General features: G+C 35.7%; 2 protein-coding genes across 3 annotated transcripts; one reads left to right on the forward strand and one right to left on the reverse strand.

The window, feature by feature from the left end:
• Positions 1–603: 603 nt before the first annotated feature.
• On the forward strand, positions 604–6,817 carry zf30C (zinc finger protein 30C). 2 transcript variants are annotated; one of them, XM_073968004.1, is made up of 7 exons: positions 604–937; positions 2,355–2,956; positions 3,017–3,224; positions 3,361–4,134; positions 4,200–4,369; positions 5,213–6,208; positions 6,272–6,817. In XM_073968004.1, exons 1-7 carry the CDS (start codon positions 934–936, stop codon positions 6,665–6,667), a joined length of 3,150 nt encoding a protein of 1,049 aa, XP_073824105.1. In that variant the 5' UTR covers positions 604–933; the 3' UTR covers positions 6,668–6,817. The 2 variants fall into 2 exon arrangements, with proteins under 2 accessions (XP_073824105.1, XP_073824106.1); XM_073968005.1 differs by having other exon boundaries at positions 632–937; positions 3,367–4,134.
• Positions 6,818–7,642: 825 nt separating this feature from the next.
• und (methionyl aminopeptidase und) lies at positions 7,643–11,213 on the reverse strand. The gene is made up of 3 exons (XM_073968011.1): positions 10,865–11,213; positions 9,900–10,772; positions 7,643–8,446 (listed from the first exon to the last, which is right to left on the reverse strand). The coding sequence occupies exons 1-3, from the start codon at positions 10,992–10,994 to the stop codon at positions 8,019–8,021; spliced, it is 1,431 nt and encodes a 476-aa protein (XP_073824112.1). The 5' UTR covers positions 10,995–11,213; the 3' UTR covers positions 7,643–8,018.
• Between the last annotated feature and the right edge of the window lie 8,642 nt (positions 11,214–19,855).

Here is a 19,855-nt window from a genome sequence, read left to right on the forward strand (position 1 = left end):
ATAGAACAAGAATCCAGTCCCTGGCCTTGACTTCGGACTATGGAAATTTGGTTTAATCGCAATCAATTTTTAAATTTAATAATTTCTACCAATTGTGGCATTGTAAAATGAATCATAATCATCATTATTTTGATAAATTTTTAACATTTTTTACGAACTGTACCTTAAGGAAAAATAAGCTACTGTTTGTACTCTTCTTTTTTAAAATTTATATCCTCGAAAATTTGTGCTATTTTCGAAAATCAATTATTTTCAACATTTGTCCGTTTCTAAGACCCCCTGCAGACAGTGAAATTAATTTCATGAAATTATGCGCTCTTAGATCGAGTTCCATACTTAAGTCATTTTATTATATTGCTTGTAGTGGGTAATTCGATCTAAAAACCCCTGTAAAATGTGAAAATTTTCAGTGCCAGTTTCACAGTCTGGCATTAGTCTTATATAAAAAGTCATAATTCAAAACAATTCAAATTTATTTCTATTAGTTTTCATTTCTATACACTATTTACATTAAATAATTTCCTTTCAAAAACAACTTAACAAAATAATGCTACCATATGTTCCTAAATGTCCCCACATATCATGATGTGGGGTGGCAACACCATTTAGAAAATTATCTGCCATACGAATAATGAACGTGACATTTCTTAAGGTGTAGCTACACAGCGACGAAGTGAAAAAATCTGTCTCTTTAAAAGAAAACGATCCAACAATAATTTTTTAATGTGTAGAAATGTTTTTAACAAAGTGCAGAATGCAATACAATTTTTGTTTATTATTACTAAATGAAATATAACATTACAAATGTAATTTAATATTGACGTAAGCTTGGGCATCGGAAAAAAGTCCGTGTGAAAAAGAATCGTAGAAAAACATAGTGAAAGATTACTAAAACAAAAGGAGTCTGTTGAAATACAAGTAAAACACTTCAAAATGGGTAAGAGGTTATGCCGAAGATTTGCAATATTTATCGATGGTATCAAATTACTATTTATTGTTGTTAATTGTATAAATAGTTCGCATTTGTTTGCTTTGCTTTTGATTTCAATGGTAGTGGTGGTGTTCATTAACAAAAAACAGAGCAAAACAAGTGTCAAAAAGGGCCGCAAATCCACAGAGTTGTATTTGTTGAACATATGTTTATTATTTGTGTGGTTATTATGGGTGCTTCAGACTACATGATACTATTGTAATTTCAGAATATGAAATAAAATGCCGGCATAAGTTGAATAAACGGAATGGATTCGCATCGATGATAAAAAATTTCGATTTGAAGAAAAAATTTGTTCGCGTTAGCCGAAATTTGTTCCTGCCCATAGGAGAAAGTCTTAAATCCCCGGCTATATATGAAAAATTTTGATTTAAATTAAACATATCGTCAAAACCAAGGCATTTTTTGAATTTTCGGAGCATATATCTCGGGAAGTATATATATATATATATATATATATATATATATATATATATATATATGGGAGAGATTCATGTTAGAACTAATAATTTTTCATATTTCATTGAATATGTTGGAAAACATTAATGGAAATTTGTTACATTTTAAATTTAAATATTTCCATATCATTCTACTAAATGCATAATTTATCACAGCTAGTAGAATTCTTGCCAAAATGTTTGGGATCGCGGGACATTTATTGGAAAAGGAGAAGCTGATTCAATATTTTGTTTTTGGAATCAGAGAAGCATACGTTTATTAGGTTTTTCAAATTTAACAAAATATCACACATACGAGTATTAACAAATGTTTTACACTATAAGCTGTGTTTTAGTGTGCGACACGTTGATCGGATTTGGAGAAGGTTACATGTCATTGATATGAAGAGGTCTTCATCAGAAATAGTTTTTTTCGGAATGATATACATATGTTTTCCTCAAAAAATATACAGTGAGCGTCAAAATAAACTTTACACCTCTCAACGTTTTTTTGATTGCATTATTACACCGACATAGAAATATTATACGTGTAACATATAAATGTAACTTTTTTAAGTATTTAGTGGTGAATTAAAATCCAGAAAATATTAGGCCCTTCCGACGATTCGTTAGAGAATAAATGAAGATTACCAAAATAACCCAAAATTTGACGCGTCAAAATAAAGTCTACACTTTTGCCAAACGGAAGAATTTTCTTATTTCTTTAACAAAATGAACGGATATTTTTGCTTTTGAACTTATTTTCATCACTTACAAGACTCTCCCTCACTTACAACATTCTCCTATGATTTGAATACACATATATTGACGGACATTAAAAAACTTATATCTAGTATCTAATAACTTTCAGAAAAATTCAGATATAGTTATATATCATTTTATATTACATTTTTAATAATTTTCAGGGGACTCAGCCACCACATCGACTGCATCCGAAATGGAAATGATGGTGAAAATATCTGCATCAGATGGTGTACCAAAACTCTTCTGTCCGGTCTGTAACAAAGCACTGACTTCTTTGCAAGGCTATGTGAAGCATGTTAAGAAACACGAGCCTCCCGGCGGCTTTATGTGTCGCTTTTGTTCTGCCCGTTTTTGTTCCGAAGATGAATTGAAGAAACATCGCGATACACATCACACCACAATTGCCTGTCGTCTATGTAAGGATACATTTTTTCTCAATGAGGCAGATTATCGTGACCATATACGAGATGTTCATCAGGGAGTGGATCGTGAATTGTACAAGTGTGAAAAATGTGGAGCAGCATATAAAACATTGGAGCCCTACCGTCGACACATTGAAACAGATTGTGGTGCCATAAAACCATTTAAATGTGATAAATGTCCCATGGCATTTATGACGAAATACAATTTGAAGGCCCATCTGGACAATCATTCGGGAGAATTGAAATTCTGTTGCAGTTATTGTGGTAGAAATTTCAAACAAAAGGCCCGATTGGTGGAACACGAAAGGACACATACTGGAGAGAAGCCATATAAGTGTGATGTAGGAGTTTGAAAAATTTAAATTGAACAAAATAGTTTCTAAATATTCTGCATTTTCTAGGTATGTGGCAAGAGTTTTTCTCATCGCGAGAGCATTGTTACACATTCTTCTCTGCATACAGGAATACGTTTGGTGGAATGTAAATGTTGTAATTCTCGTTTTTCTTGTTATTCCAATCTAATCAAACATCGTCGCAATAGACCGGATACTTGTGGTCGACCAGAATATGATCCACCACGAAATCGTATACGCAAACATACCTCAAGAAGTAAGTACTAAGGAGGCAAAAAAGAAATAACTGTAGCTATTTTGTTGCTATTTCAAAAATATAGAATTGTCAAATCAAATCCAAATTTACAATTTTTAATTTGATAATCTACAAAAATCTCAATACTTTTCCACAGTTCCAGCCGTATTAAATCCCAATTCCGAAATAAAAGTGGTAAACGTAAATAAAATTATTAAACCGGAAGATTTAGAAAAGGTCCAGGCGTTGAAAAAAGAATCTCACGATAAGGCAAAAGAAAAACCTACAGCTCGTAAACGTACTGGAGGTGGACCAAAAGAAGCAGGCAAAAGACGGCCTGCAAAGAAAATGATTCCTAAAAAAGCCATTATAGAATTTGAAGACAGTGATGATGATGATGACGAGGAATTCATTTGGGAGGATAAAGCCAAGAATGTTAAAGAAAATGACGAAGAAGACGATGATGATGACGAAAAACCTCTTAAAGAATTATTCATAAAGACAAGGCCAACAAGACAATGCAAATTGAAAAATATTAATCAAAACGAATCGGATAATGAAGCAGGAGACACCTCTGTGGAAGACACCAATTTAAAATTATTACTACCCGCTGAAACCAAAACATTCAACAACACCTCAACTGCGTGGTCAGATAATAGTGAAGACGATTATATACCCGATTTTCGTGACGAAGAGTCATGCGATGAAGAATACAAAAGTTCGGAATATCCTGTTGTATTTAAACAAGAAACAAATGAGGATACAACAGAAATTGAAATTGAAGCCATTAATGATCTTGAATTTCAATCCTTGCCTATAGATGCAAAAGCGATTAAATCGGAAATGGAAGATGCCAGCATTTTTAGTGAAAAAGATAAAATATTGGCATCTTTACTCAATGAAAGTGACTATAGTCGCTTGAATAAAGAAGGTAAAATTTGAATTGTGGAATTGAGAATACAATTTTATTTTAATTAACCTATGCATCCTACTTAGGTGGAACTGAACAATCAAATAAGCACAATTCATCAAATTCTACGACCACAAAACAATTATCCGATAATGAAGAATTTATTCTTGAGGAAACTGAAGTGGTGTTGGTAAAAAATGAAGACAGTGACGATGAAGAATTTCCAATGGAAGATATCTTGGATGTCAAATCAGAGGTATGTTATGCAAGAAATTCACAGATAAAGTTTATAAATTTAAATATGTCCATGTCGGTATATATGTATGTAGGTGTCGCCGTCTTTTTATTCTCAAAAATGGGCATATGCACAGTAGATGTTCAAGAGCCTCTATCTCTTCTGCATCTTCACGTACAGTAATCATTGTCACTACCCTTCCATTTAGAAGTTAGAGATCTCACTCTACCGTGACCCGTAATAATTCCCACAGTGATTTTCATCTCTATTATGTCGAGTGATAGAATGGTGGTCGTTCTTTGACAATATACTACAGACCAGATTGCTTGGGAGTCATATTCGATGTGCTTTTTCGATGTAGATCTCACGAAGGTTATACCATATCTGTCATTTAATCAAGCTGGCTATCAATTAAATTTACTCTCAAGTGTTTACCACCAGACAAGCCCACAGTAGGTTAGGTTGGACAAGACAACGGTTATATGCAACCAGTTTATGACTTGACAACTTTTCCCAATAGAGTTCTTGCAGGGGTGGAGTGCAATAAATGCTCCGCTCCTCTATAATCCTTTTCCTTGTCAAATGGTGGTCCTGGATTGTACCGAGGTACTTTTCTTTCGGAAAAAATAGGTTGAAACTGTTAATCGCCCATTGACGTCTTGAGAGGCTAGTTAATCTGTCTATCGTTCGTGTTTGATTGTGACTTGTTGTAGACAGGAAGCCATCAATATCCGCAAGCACTACCGTAGAAATGAACGCCTATTTCAAATCGTTTGGATGTTATTATTTCCCACCCACTAGATTTGGATTCAATATCCCACTGCACCTCAGAATGTTAATGAATATTCCTTTTTCCAATTACAGTTTCTTCCCATCACTAATAATACAGTAGAACAAAAATGTTATGTTCTACTGGAAGACATTACAAATCGTTATCCACAACTAAAGACACAATCGACCATTAAGGTACCACGTAATTGTCAACCCTTCTTTTCGAAAAGTTTAGACAACAAAAGGCGTACACGTAAACCTAGAGGAGGACGTAAATCACCAAAGACGCCAAACGAAGAAGATGAAGAACCCTCAAACACTGAGAAACGAAAACGAAAAACCAAACTAACGGCCGAACAGTTAAAGGAACGAATGCGTCTTCTAAAGAAACGTGATAAGACCTACCAATGTCCGGATTGCATTAAAATGTATTATATGCGGAAACCATTTGAAAAACATCTACGAGATGATCACAAGAAAAACGATGATGAAATCAAAGAACTGATAAAGGATGAAATTGAAGAACTGCCCACAGAAGGTGTTTACAAGTGTCATATTTGTGATAAAATATATCTAATGGAAAAACGTCTTCAAGATCACATACCCAAACATGGACCAGAAGGTAATCTAATACATAAATGTCCGTGTTATTGCGTTTTGTATTTTGCCACGCGTGAAGAGGCCCAAGCTCATGCCCATGAGGTGCACAAAGATTTGTTGTGGTGTGAAATATGTGAGAAATTTATGACCGGTAGTGATGCTTTAAAATCGCATAAAATGCGTATACATGGCACCAAGGAGGTACAATTTAAACGTAATTTGGTTTGTGACAAATGTGGTAAAAAGTTTTTGGGCCGGACACAACTGATGGATCATGTGCGTTCTGATTGTGGCCGTTTACCGATATATCAGTGTCAGGTGTGTGGAAAATGTCTGACAACAGCGGGTATACTCAAGACACATATGCTGCTGCATCAAGATGATCGTCCCTATCAATGTGATAAGTGTGGCAAAAGTTTCAAAATTAAGGCTCAATATAAGACACATATTAAATATGGCCACTCAGATGAGAAACGTTTCAAGTGTCATGTAAGTTTTGTTAAGGGAGAAGGGTTTAGAGAAAGTTTTTAATCGATTTTTGTATTATTACAGCTCTGTCCCAAAGCCTATCCTTATCGTGAAAGCTTGTTAACCCATATGGCTGTACACACGGGCATTAAACGTTTCTTGTGTAATGGCTGTGGTAAACGTTTTACTTGTGTATCAAATCTCCAAGCCCATCGTAAAGTCCATTCCGACACCTGTGGCCTGCTGCCCTTAAACGCCAAGGCCACCCAATACATGGGTGTGCAAAAAGGCAATTTGTTATTGGGTGCAAAACCAGAACCTGGTCTAGATTATGTAGAATCTCAAACATTGGTGGCCAAAGAAGTTTTTACGCAAGATGTTCAAGCTACGCCCGAAGATGTTGTACGCGGTATGCAACCCAGTAATTCACTAAGTGCTGGTCTACCACTTAATTGCAGTTCAGATATTATATTAATGTAATATAATAAGGAAAAAAAATAGAAACTTAAAAAAAGTTTCCAATACGATTTTATAATGGTAATTAGTTTTTAATTTATTTTAATGTTTTTAAATTATTATTATTTTTTTTTTTAAATAAGAAACAATAAAATATACATAGCCCATTCAAAATAGACATGCGTATAGGGGGAAAATAGCAAAAATTCCCACAAAGCTGAATTTTGGCGAAAAGCTAGGATTTACCATTAGAAGCAACCTCCCCATCGATCCCATGTGTGCAGAAAAGTTATTCGGTGTCAAAGGTCTTTTTTGGAGGCATTTTTATCATTTATCATTTTACTCAAAAACGGTAAGACTTAGCAAAAGCCTGCTAAAGTAAAAGTTGTAGATTTGACAAGAATGGCCTTTATGATTTTTACAAAAGACTTACCATTTTATGAGATATCGCGATATAAACGTAGATCCGGGTAACTCGGTTTTCTGGCCTTCCGGGACGAATAACCGGCGAACCGGATCCGCCGCCCATGAAAAATGTATTTTTGTGTGATCAGCGCAACAAGCTTTATCTTTGGACAAAACTTCAAAAAAATTCGGAGAGTACACAGGTGGGTCATGGAAAAACTGTACTAAACTCGCTCATTTTATTACTGCGGTTATTTTAGCCGGTTCGTCTGAATATGTGCATATTTCCCTTATAAGTGCATAAAAATCATGTGTTTTTAGAACAGTTATATCTTAAGAATGGTTCCTTCTATGAAAGAAATTATAAAGACGAAACTTGTAGATAATTTTTCTGTCTACAATATTTACTTTTGTTACTTTTAGATTAGATCAACCGTTTTCAAAAAATAAATCCGAAAACGTAAAAACGCCTTCAAATTTGACCTTTGACCTCGAATAACTTTTTTGCACACATGGTATCGATGGGGACTTTTAGGACGTTTCGTTTCTTTCAGAAAGGGTCAATAGAAGCAACCAACATAAAAACAAACATGCTTTCGCATATTAAATATTATTTCCTTTATTAGCAATGAGTAAAGATTTTCCATGGTTTCTTATCAAAACTAAAAAAGAACGGAAATCATTAATTGTTATTCGATAACAACAAATTTTAATAAACGTTAGGGGGTAATTTGTTTTCATATATATTTTTGGTAAAAAATAAAAAATATGGGCATTCATAATTAAATGTGTTGTTGTTTATAGTTATTATATACGTATGTATGTATGCATTCATTCAAAGATAATAAACGGTTTACAACTCTCAAATATTGATAAAATATTCATTTCACATTTCAAAATGTGAAAAAATATACAACAAACGATTCGCTTTGCTTTCTCTTTAACATGTCTTCTCCGTCTTTTGGACATCTTAATAATCATCACCGCGTGAAACCACTTCTTTACATGTTGGCCGCAACATAATTGTATGCTCATACTGGGCAGTATAACAACCTTTAATATCGCATAATGGTGGATAGGCTTCAACAACACCCTTATCGCAGAGATCCTTCAATGCCATTTGATATTTAGTGGCACCGGCACGATCTAACCAACGTTTACAGAAGGCCAAAGTACCAAAGTGTTTATTAATTGTACCCAAAAGTTGTTTGGATGATTGCAAACGCAATGGCACAAATGGAGCATCAAAGTTCTTCATGTAATGCGAACAATCCATATCGTCGTGAACAAGACCACGACCGGTGGAACCGAATGTTTCAATGGCATAGAATTCATTTTCTTCCATACGAGTTGATTCGCCGCCCTTTACTATGGGCACAGTTTTACCAGCATGAATACCTGAAAAAGAGAATAAACATTTAAGTTGTCATTGAGAATCAATTAGGAAATGCCTATCATTAATACTTTTATTGTCATTAAATATTTTATAATTTTATTTATATTTATGGCAGGATAATTATCTTGGCCCAATGCGGAAGCTTAAACGGACAATATCTTACACTCAATGTATGGAAATGTTGAATCGGGGAAATAGTGATACATATAGTGATCTCCTACGAATTACGTATACCATAGCGGCGGGTTATCGTTGACCCTCTCAGCGTAGTATAGACTTAGGTATTTACCGTGTAAATACCCACATGGTGGGTTAATACCCATTTGTGGGTATTTACAATCATACTGAGTCAATTGGTTCTGCAGATAAATACTCGAATCGGGATACATTTATATCAGGACTATAAGAAACGTTGACCTACTTTTACAATTTGTTGCATGGATATTTTATACTCATTGAGTATAATTTGGTTGTAAAATTGGTTAATAGGTAAAAAATACTTTAAATCGGGAGGTAGTACGGTTATATGGGGGATATATCAAAACATGGACCACTATACCAGATGTTCTCTTGATATAAGTAAGATTTGACCCAAATTTCGTCAGACTACGTCAAGTGGTTCGGCAGTTAAAGAGTTTTTACCCAATATTTGGGTAAATACTCGGGTATTTACCCCCTGTTTTTGTAACTATTTTTTGTTCGTTCGTCTATATTCGTAATAATTTAGGCATACATAGCTCAGCCCCTAGATGACATACATAACTTTTTATTCGTAGAAATGTTCTATATATAGTTAAGAATTCCTCATTCAAAAATCACCGTTCCATATTTGCGCTAAGGCGAGTAAATCAATCTACAAAATTTGACAATTCGTGTGAGAACAATAATTTTTTTTACAAAAACAGGGGGTTACCCACTTGCTTAAAGTATTGTAAAGCTATCCATTTTGAAACGATTTCACAACATAAACCCAAAAATAGGGTGTAGGATGTTGTATTGGCGATTCAATATAGTAAACACCCACTTGTGCCGATATTTACCCAATTTACCGGGTATTTACCCACTGTCCATCTCTAAGTGTGACCTTCGACTTCACAAACGACTCACCTCTTTCGACTACAGCAGCCCCTTTAAAGAAGACCCTGCCACCACATAGATAAGACAACCCTCGAAGTCGAAGGATGCTAAGTCAAAGGGGATAAATCGTGAAAAATCTGGGAAGTCTGTCCTGAAACGGTCTCTGTATCTAGACGTGTGGTTCACACCAATACTTCTTCATCAAAGAACACGATGGTCCTATGGCTGAGAGACCCAACCCCATAACTTTAGAAGATTTTAGAGGTCTACAATGGTACCAATGTTGCCTTACAAAATAATGTCTTTTCTTCTAAATCAGGGTGTTTACGGAACTTTGAATACGCATGTGAAAACATCTAAATTTCATTTCATACTTACGATATGGACTAATGGAATGACCATTCAAATTACGTATCGCCTTAACTTGATACGTTTTTCCATCCAATTCAACTTCATAGGATTCCATTACTTCTTGAATTGCAGCGCCAATATCGCATAGACGCACATCGATACCAGCTTCTTTAATACCAGTATTGGTTGCCTCACGTACAGCTTCCAACAGTTTGTCATATTTATCATTGAAAGTCAACGTGAAAGCACAATCAATAATACGTCCCTTAATGTGTGTACCAAAATCGATTTTACAAACATCATCATATTGCAAGACAGTTGTATCGCCCGCATTTGGTGTATAATGGGCAGCACAATGATTCAGTGAACAACCAGTGGGAAAGGCTAAACCAGCCTCTAGACCATTTTCACCAATTAAACGACGTGCAGTATTTTCAAGTTCTTCACAAATTTGAATCATGCTCATGCCTGGTTTAATATAACGTTGCATATATTGACGTGTTTGACGATGAGCTTCGGCCGCCTGACGTACTTCCTGATAGATGTCATTGTGCATGCGATCCAAGGCACGTTTTTCTTCTGAAGTGAAACGATCAATGGCGGTACGATCATCAGGCATATCCTTGGGTACGGGATGTTTCATAATTTCACCTTCAGGGAAATTACCATCGGGAAACAGTTCGGCAATGGGCACGGTGGGTGGTTCAGTTTGTCCGCCCTTCTTTTGACCGGCGGACTTGTTTTTGTTCTTGTTCTTCTTCTTGTTTGAAGACTTCTTTTCGGCATCTCCGCCAGCAGTGGAAGGCTCGCCATTTACTTCATCACCGGCTTTTTCTCCATCTTTCTCATTGTCGGCACCAGCTTCGCCACCACCGTCAGCTGCTTTCTTTGCGGCAGCCTCTACAGAATTAACCAATAACCCCACAAAAATATTAACCATTAGCTATCCATAAATTACATAAATCAATCAAATCACATTGCGCCTTACTCACCTTGTCTCAACTTTTTATTATTGGGTTTTGGCTTCTTTTGTTTTTTGGGTTCTTCGGTGCTGGGGGCCTCTTGTTGATTGGTGGCCTCAACATTGCCTTCAACTTTTGTTTCTTCTACGACGGCCGACATGTTTTTCTGGTTTTTTGTAGAGCTTTGATAGACGATGGTTTCGCGTACAAACGTAATAACATAGAAATCTACTAGATTTTACGTGAAACTAAATTCCTGCTATACTCTACAAAAATAAAAACCAGAACACTTAGAATAATTGCAAAGCCGTTCGTTTGCAAAAAGAAAAGAAGTGGCACGAGGGAGATGGATCTATAGATCGAGAAATGGGGCTAGGCACAGCGTTGTCAGTATTGGGGATTTTTCCCCAAATTGGGGAATTTTTATTTGAAATGGGGAAAAAATTTCAACTTGGGGAATTGGGAAAAAGTTGAGGAAATCTGAAAAATCTTTGGGGATTTTTGGGGAATTTCATTTTTGACTAATCTGATCTTTTTTAATTTCAGTACGTGAATAGTAGTAGCGCACGCGTGACGCACAAATGATATGCATCATATACTAACTGGTCGCAGCTGTAATAATTTATGACAGATTTGAAAAGATATCATGCGGTTCGACGACTGACAGCGTACTAGAACAGTGGGTTGATTTGAAATAACATTTTCCATCACTTCTACTGCTGAAGGGGACTTAACTGCAGAAATGGTTTCTAGATTGATGGGCAATGATGAAATTAAACTTTATTTGACATTCATGGCTCCAATTATAAAAGGGATATACATATATGCTTAGGCCCGTTATTATATCATTTTTTGGAGTTAAATGTTAGCCGATATCGGCGATATCGGACTGATAACCTGTTTATATTCCTACAAGTTTACTTTAATAATAAATGTCAGATAAATTAAAAGCAACTTTGTGCTCCTTTTAAAATTTAAAGTGCGCCCAAAAACAAGAAAAATTTGAGAGCAAATTCAAATCAACCAATCCGATTTGAGTAAATTTTATGTATACAGACTGTTTTGCTTGAAACCATTTATAAAAAAATTAAGAAGATATTGAAAAAATAGTGGAATCGATCGAAAACGACTCGGCATATTTACCATGAGGAGCTATGGACCTAGGCTTTAATTTTGACTTGTACTTTTTTTGAGTAAACAATTATTAAAGTTAAAAAGACCAGTGCCGAATATCTTAACCGCTGTTAATACAAATGCTGTAACCGATGCCTACAAATATGCAATTATTAAACTTACAAGCAATTTTACCCCAATATTTGCAGCAATTCACTGGGTTAACACAATTTTAGCTCTATACGAACCTTTTCAGAACCAGTATTCAACACAAAAATCTCCACGATTGTTTAAGAATCGCAATGGAGAAAGTTATCATTCGCCACACTAAGAGTAATTTCACTGAAATTTTGACATGAAAATAAAAGAAAATGTAAAATAAAACGGTCTGTTTGTTTCATACGAATATTGCAACAAAGCAAAATTGCAGAATACATGAAACCGTGTACACTAGTTTCTTGAAATTATGCATTTTTCCCAAAAAAAGGAAAGTTTCATGTCAAAATTTCATTGAAATTACTCTAGTGTGGGCCGGGACAAAATATGCTTTCCGTTCCAACAATTAATTCTTAAAATGCAGTACAAGTTACTAGAATAAATAATCAATTTTCTAACAACTCCATTTGTTGTAGAAATTTTGACCCACCTAAAGAAATGTTACAACTCTTTCATTATACAAATGTATATAAATCCAATGAGACTAATGATTCTGAATCACTTGAAAGTGAAGTTTTCAATATCGTTAATTTAATTCATATATAAGTGTATAGAATACTTTACAAGTTTAATGATATGAATTTCAATAGTAAAATAAAACTACTTTCCATTTTTTTTTGTAATTATTTGTTTAAAAAAATTTTGGGGATTTTTTTTGAGGAAATTCAATAAAATCTGGGGAATTTTGGGGAAAAGTTTTGGGCAAGTTGGGGAAAAGAGTCTAAAAAATACTGGCAACGCTGGCTAGGCAGATGGATTTATAGATCGACAAATGTAGTAACCTATAGATCGAAAATATTGTGGTAGGTAGATAGATAGATTTTTTTTTCAGAAAATTTCATTAGGCAGGTATCAAGCACATGATGAAATAATAAGGTGGCGTAAAACGTCCAGCTGATTGGTTTCAATCTGTCAAAATTTTTGTTATTGTGAATAAATTGTATGAAAATGTAAACAAACATTTTGACATATTGAAGAATTTTGCGCCAAAAATGAGTTGTTGTTGTGCTACTTACGTGACCTGCTAAATAGATCTTGATCAAGCCCGATTTTCCAGGGGCTCAATTCAGTTTCTATTTTTTAATGAAATTCACGCTAGTGTGGTGTTGTGTCTGGAATGGTCGTCAGAGTGGACTATATATGTTGAATAATTGAAAGGCTTGGCACGCGTTTAATTTTTAATTAGTTTATTAGGAATTCATTAGTCTTATGCCAGACTATGAAAATTTTCAATAACATGAAAATGAGTTTATAGGCAAGAGGTGTGAAGGGGGTGAAACTCTGTACACAAGGTTCTGTAATCTGAAATTATTCTTTGTGTTTATATTCGTAACACTCAAACCAATGCAAAGCAATGAAAATATCAAAATTTTCAAATGATTTCAAATATGTGTGTGAACGTCAATGAAAATTTGGAAGAAAATGGAAAAACGTTTTCAATGATAATTTTCATAGTCTGACATAAGACGTACTCTCTTTAGCTCTGTTCCTTTACGTTCAAGAATCTTCAAGTTTTACCACTTTTTACTCGAAAAGCGTTCCTTTACTTCAGACACAATACAATTCATATGGGAGCAGTTTACAACTTTAACTACTTTTGCCGGTTTTACCATTTTCAGAAGTAAAGGAACAGACCATTTGCTAGAAACTTACAAACTATGAAGTAGAAAAAGGAATACAATGACATTTGAATTATAGTGTTGCCACTGTATTATAATTTACATTATTGATTAGAGTTACCATTGTGCATTAATTATAAATAGGGATACAACATGTGGACCGTGACAAAGCAACTAAATGTCAAATGTCTACATTTTTTGCGCGAAATATCCACAAAATTAGAAAAAAACGATAAAATATTCATCGCGAAGCTTAAATAAATATGTATGTTGATATTATTTATAAAAGCGAAATATTTGTTATTTATGTTTGATTAAAAATATGTTTTGACAGCAAATGAAGATATCAGTAGTGCGATTCTCTAACTCATTTTTTGAGTTACCGACAATTGTCGGTAAAATGTCAATTAACTGACATAATTTCGCATATACATTTATCTAATGAAGTGCGATATATATACTAGTTTCCAAGCTTTGCCTTCGTCTGCCACAACAACAACATCCTAATACACATGAAGATCGGCTTTACCACCCGTGAAACGTAGTGTAATGGTTGGATGCGTGGGACTTCGGTAGACTCCTAATTTTTCAATGTATCTCTAAAGGCCTTACAGCTCAACTCGAAAGAGAATTAATTAAATATCACTATAAATGGCCTCCGCCTTAATAAGGCAAAAATAACTTCAGCATGAGCCAGGCTGGGATTCGAACCTGAGTCTCCGACAACTGAGTGTCAAGGTTGCCGGCGTCTTAGCGTTCTAAGCCACCATCAACTTGTCAAAACTTTAGTAGACAATAATTGATGATCAAATAAAATCTTCTGATATAGAAGAGCAATTACTAATGATGTAGGAATAAAACTGACCGTAGTATTTGTGAACATTGAAAATGGGATTACCAAGCAAGACTATAGGAAAAGTTTGGAGTTTCAATTAACTGACATAATTTCGCATATACATTTATCTAATGAAGTGCGATATATATACTAGTTTCCAAGCTTTGCCTTCGTCTGCCACAACAACAACATCCTAATACACCTGAAGATCGGCTTTACCACCCGTGAAACGTAGTGTAATGGTTGGATGCGTGGGACTTCGGTAGACTCCTAATTTTTCAATGTTTCTCTAAAGGCCTTACAGCTCAACTCGAAAGAGAATTAATTAAATATCACTATAAATGGCCTTCGCCTTAATAAGGCAAAAATAAAATAAAAAAAATGCTTATAATTTCGGTAATTACCGATGTTTTTCGTTAAGTTAGCGACGAATAAAATGCAATCGTAAAGTTCTACCGATAGCAATAGTGTTGTCAACTTTTATTTGAACTTTTCATTCATAATTTTGGGTTTTAATTTTACCGATTTTTGTCGGTAACTCAAAAAATGTGTTAGAGAATCGCACTACAGTTGGTATTATTGTATCACCTTCTTTCTTGCACCATGCTACCCATGGTACAGTAATCTATAGGTTAGGGGATGTGCAGTCACTAACTTGTGACTGCGTCACTCGGAGACCGTCCGGTCCATTGTGATCATCCAGTAGAATAAAGAACTGCAAGAAAAGAGGAGATGGAAAAAGAGAGGATAGGGGGAAGAAATAAAAAAAGAGGAACTTGTTAGAAAAATAAAGAACGAATAAATTACGAGAGAGTTTAAGAGGGGAGGAATAGTTCATTTTTAATGGTAGGCAGAATAGTTGAATTAGTTTACGCGTTCAGGTTGCGCTGTCCCAGCCACTTCAGATTTTTGATGATGTTGTAGATCACACAGGTTCCACAGTTGAGTAGAAAGTTAGACACGCTGGAAAGTGAACACCTACTAACCTATGCCGTCTACGAGCCAGGGCTGGACAACGACACAGGATGTACTCGATCGTCTCTAACTCCTCCTCATCCTCACAGAGTCTGCAGTAGTCAGTAACATCCTCATCCCATTTGATGATATGGGCTTTGATATAGCAGTGTCCAGTAATGACTTCTGTCGTTACTCTAACTTCAGCTTTACTCAGGTTCAACAGAGAATTCGTTCTTTTGACTGACATAGACGGCCATATGGATCTTGCCACAATGTACCTAGGTTCATTATGCCACAATTCACTGGCTCTTTCGTCAGAGAACGTTTCAATTTTTTGAAAGAAATGACAAATGGGTGGTTTGATAGAGTCAGCGATAGCTAGATCGTCTAGCTAATTCGTCTGCTCTTTCATTACCCATATAGTCGCGGTGTCCTGGTACCCAGCCTAGCCGGAAGCCGTTAGTTAGCGGTTCCAAGGCTGATCTACACTTAAGGACGGCATCGGATTTGATGTTGCAGGATTTGATGGCTTTAAGAGCCGCTTGACTATCCACAAAGATAGTCACCGGTTCAAAGATTTCTGCATCCAAACTTTTTATCAATTCCGCTGCCTTCCAAATCGCGAAGATTTCAGCCTGGAAGACACTACAGTTGCTGTCTAGCCTGTAGGTGTACTCAAGAGATAACCTTTCACAGTAGACGCCAGCCCCGGTACCTTCCTCCATCTTGGAACCATCTGTATAAAAAGCCAGGCCGTCCAGAGAGGGGTTATTCCAGTTGTCTTTCAGGATACATCCATGCCCATAGGTACAACCGCGTCAGAGATCCTGTTCATGCAGCCGTAGGGCACTGTGAGCTGCCTGACACTTAATGCTGAGACTCAGTGGTTTTAAGTTCAGCATTGCGATCAGAGCAGCCTGTGGTGTGCTACTGGTGGCTCCAGTCATGAGAATCGAGGCAACTCTTTGTACCTTGTCAAGCCTACCGGATGTCGATTTTTGGCGCAATGAGTGTCACCAAACAAGAGAACCATAGGATAAGATGGGTCTAACCACGGTGTTATACAACCAGTGTATAATCGATGGGTTTAGACCCCAACTCATGGCAGAATAAGAAGGTAATCTCATTTGATAAAACCGTCCTTGAGCTGCCAAATACAACCATGCATTTGAAACGAAAGTTGTTTTTGTTATTGTATGTCAATTAGAACAGTAACAACATACTACTGTTTGTTTACATTTTATTATTTTATATAATTTTTCTTGGAACAAATAAATTTCAATTAAGGATGATGCGACAATTTCGGGAATACATATGTATGCGTATTAAGTTTTTGGCGCTTCTCTTGTTGGAAAATTGTCAATAAGGAAGTTAAGCAGCGTGCAAAAAGAATTTCTGTGAAAAATACCTAAAAACAATGTTTTTCTGTATCACGGTCCTCAGGACACACTCGGAAAACAATTGACATATGGAGGAAAACAACATTTGGCCAGCCGTGATGTCGTCAACGAACCCACCAATTGATTGTGCTGATACCAAAAGAGTTTCGGCAACCAACAACAAGCATAATGCGAATTATGCTGGCAGCAAACAAGCCGGTAAGTAAATGGGTTGGAGTCATGATGAATTGATTTAAATTCATATGTTGAATTTGTGTTCCTTGTTATAGGTCACCAAATCTCTACGGAATCTTGGCAAACTCGTCGTGGTCTGATCAGTTGGTTTTGGAAACACATACCTTGATGGTGGCCTCTACTGAAGACCTGGACTGAAATCCAAAAGGTGAAGAAATACCAAAGATTCCGTGCTGGCCGAAGTACCATACGTGGCCGTCGTGGACCCCTCATCATATACCACAAAGATGAAGCTTTTTTTCCAAATATCGTTCCACCCACCTTGAAGAACCTTCCTCATCCCAAGATTGCTAACACCGATTTGTATAGCATTTTTAAATCTGAAGAAATCCGCTGGTACTTCGGCCGTGTTCGTTGTCTCCATCCAATGTCAATTGAATTGGCTAAGAACTGCTTTGCTGTTGTTGCCAGTAAAGCTGCTGCCAACCGCGATAAAATGTTCATGAGGTCTTTGAAACTAGAAGAAATCCGACCAAAACCCCCGCCCCCCAAGAAGATGTACACTTTTGAAATATTATAAACATTGTTAGAATTTTATATATGTTAATGCTGCAAAATGTATGACTTTTTATAATATTTAAGAATATGTATATAAAACTGACTTAAGTATTGCAGCCTTATCTGTTAACAGCATGTATCTCCTAGGAAACCGACATCTATGAATGTTTGGTCTTTAAAAAAATAAAAACTTCCCAGCGGGGAAATACGATATCGTAGTCATGGTTATAAATGCTGCATCTAACTTGGGTAGCCATTTCAACAGTTATCGTGCCAAACAGCCATTTTAGTTTGTCACCATAGGGTTTTTTGAGATTTGGGTCGTTAGGAACCATGCCCATGTTTGAGAGAACTATTCCGATGTGCTAGTGTTGGACCAACGTATGTCACTGACTGACTTCCGGAACGTCATAAAACTGCATTGTTTCAGTTGTTGCACATGCTTTGTAAAAGTACTTTTAAATGCACACCGTTGGAAAAACTACCCCAGTTTTCTACCTGTTGATCATTTTGTGTGTATTCTGCGTTTCAAAAGCGCATCCGTGTCAAGTCAGCCACTTTTTCAATTTTTGTGACCACCAGCCATTTATATTGTCGCTATAGGATTTTTTAAGCTTTGAACAAATATGCATGGACCACAAGGAATTTATAAACTATTCTCGAACAGCCCTTAAGAGGAAACTTTGTCTGGACGTACTCGAAGGACTGCCTCGATATAATTCATCCTTAATCGATGTCTGGAAAAAACATTGCTAGGATTAATTTTTGACAAAATCTGTTGATCCGGTCGTAAGTTATCGTACGCACCACTTTAGCGAAAATCTTTGAACTTTTATGGGGGAAGAAGGTAACACTCTCTCTCACTCTCGAAATTGATTAAAATTTGAACAAATATGACGAAGACCGATATTTGGACTACATCAGCAGATCCGTTCGAGATTTATCCTTCAGACGGATGGACAAACAAGACAAAATTGACTCCAAATTGTCTGAAAAATTTAAATTTGATATTAAATTGGTTTAAGATTTTTTTTTTCTAAATTAAATTAAGAGAAAATTCTCCTTGGCCTACTCCCTAGTTGCGCGGGAGTTTAAAGCCATCACCAATTATGTAGACCTTGTCTACTTTTATTTGTTAATCCGATCGGATTTTATTTCTTTACGAATTTTCGGCTTTATAGCACTTGGAAGCTACGAAGTCTTCTTCTGCGAAGAAATCGTATATTTAGGAATAAATCCTTGATAATTAAAACACGTGGGATGCCAAGCGAGAACTTAACACCGCCATTTTGTCAATTTTTTAAGCCCGTAGGCGTGTATTCAATAGAAATTTATGTCTGTGCTGTGAGCCGTCCGAAGACAAACTGTGGTTTCAGATTTGAAATGTAAATAAACCTGACATATGTATGTTTTAACATATACATACAAAGCTTGTCAAAATCATTTTGTCAATGAAGGGACGTCAAAACGAATACAACTCTGTGAGCGTGAGGTTACCTTGTATCATGCCCCAATTTTTCCCAATAGAATTCTTACAGTGAGTCAATTAAGTATTTTGCCTCTTTAGAAAATTGAACAATTTTCAATAAATTCGTTTGAAACCATCAAATTAGTGGTCAAAAAGTCGAATATTTATGTGTAGTATGTTTGTGGGTAGTTTAGTATCCAATATCTGCAAGAAACGCAGCGAAAGGCTTAATGGTCTTCTAGATATTGACCAAAATCTATAACAACATAAAATATTTTACCTCAAAAAAGTATTTTGCCTTTTACATATTTTTGAGAAAAACACATTTTTGTTAAACTCTAAAGATTTTTATTGTAACCGTTGGAGATTATGACATTATGCAACTGTTTCGGCACCAGTTCTACCACCATGCGACATGTTTACGCGGTTATTTTCTCCAATTTGCCGACATTAATTTCTTTGACAATATGTTTTATTAATTTTGGTCATTACCGACATTAATCTCTAAGAAAATCAGTGAAAAATGATTCGCCGCTACCTTCAAATCCTAACAAAAGCGTAAAAAATAAATAAAAAGCTAAGACGCATCGCGAATAGTGAAAGAAATTATAGTTTGGAACTATGAAAATTAAGAACAGAGACAAAAAAATATTTAAAAAATCGCGAAGATCACTCCTGACT

The sequence above is a fragment of the Musca autumnalis genome, unplaced genomic scaffold (assembly GCF_047663935.1).
Source record: "Musca autumnalis isolate F117 unplaced genomic scaffold, ASM4766393v1 scaffold_2, whole genome shotgun sequence".
In the NCBI taxonomy this organism is placed as follows: domain Eukaryota; kingdom Metazoa; phylum Arthropoda; class Insecta; order Diptera; family Muscidae; genus Musca; species Musca autumnalis.

Coding starts and splice junctions, on each gene's coding strand:
- zf30C (XM_073968004.1), top strand. Junction 3,225..3,360: donor ACGCAAACATACCTCAAGAA/GTAAGTACTAAG, acceptor ACTTTTCCACAG/TTCCAGCCGTATTAAATCCC. Junction 4,370..5,212: donor TCTTGGATGTCAAATCAGAG/GTATGTTATGCA, acceptor TTCCAATTACAG/TTTCTTCCCATCACTAATAA.
- und (XM_073968011.1), bottom strand. CDS start 10,994: ATGTCGGCCGTCGTAGAAGAAACAAAAGTTGAAGGCAATGTTGAGGCC. Junction 10,773..10,864: donor TAATAAAAAGTTGAGACAAG/GTGAGTAAGGCG, acceptor TTAATTCTGTAG/AGGCTGCCGCAAAGAAAGCA. Junction 8,447..9,899: donor TCATTCCATTAGTCCATATC/GTAAGTATGAAA, acceptor TCTCTTTTTCAG/GTATTCATGCTGGTAAAACT.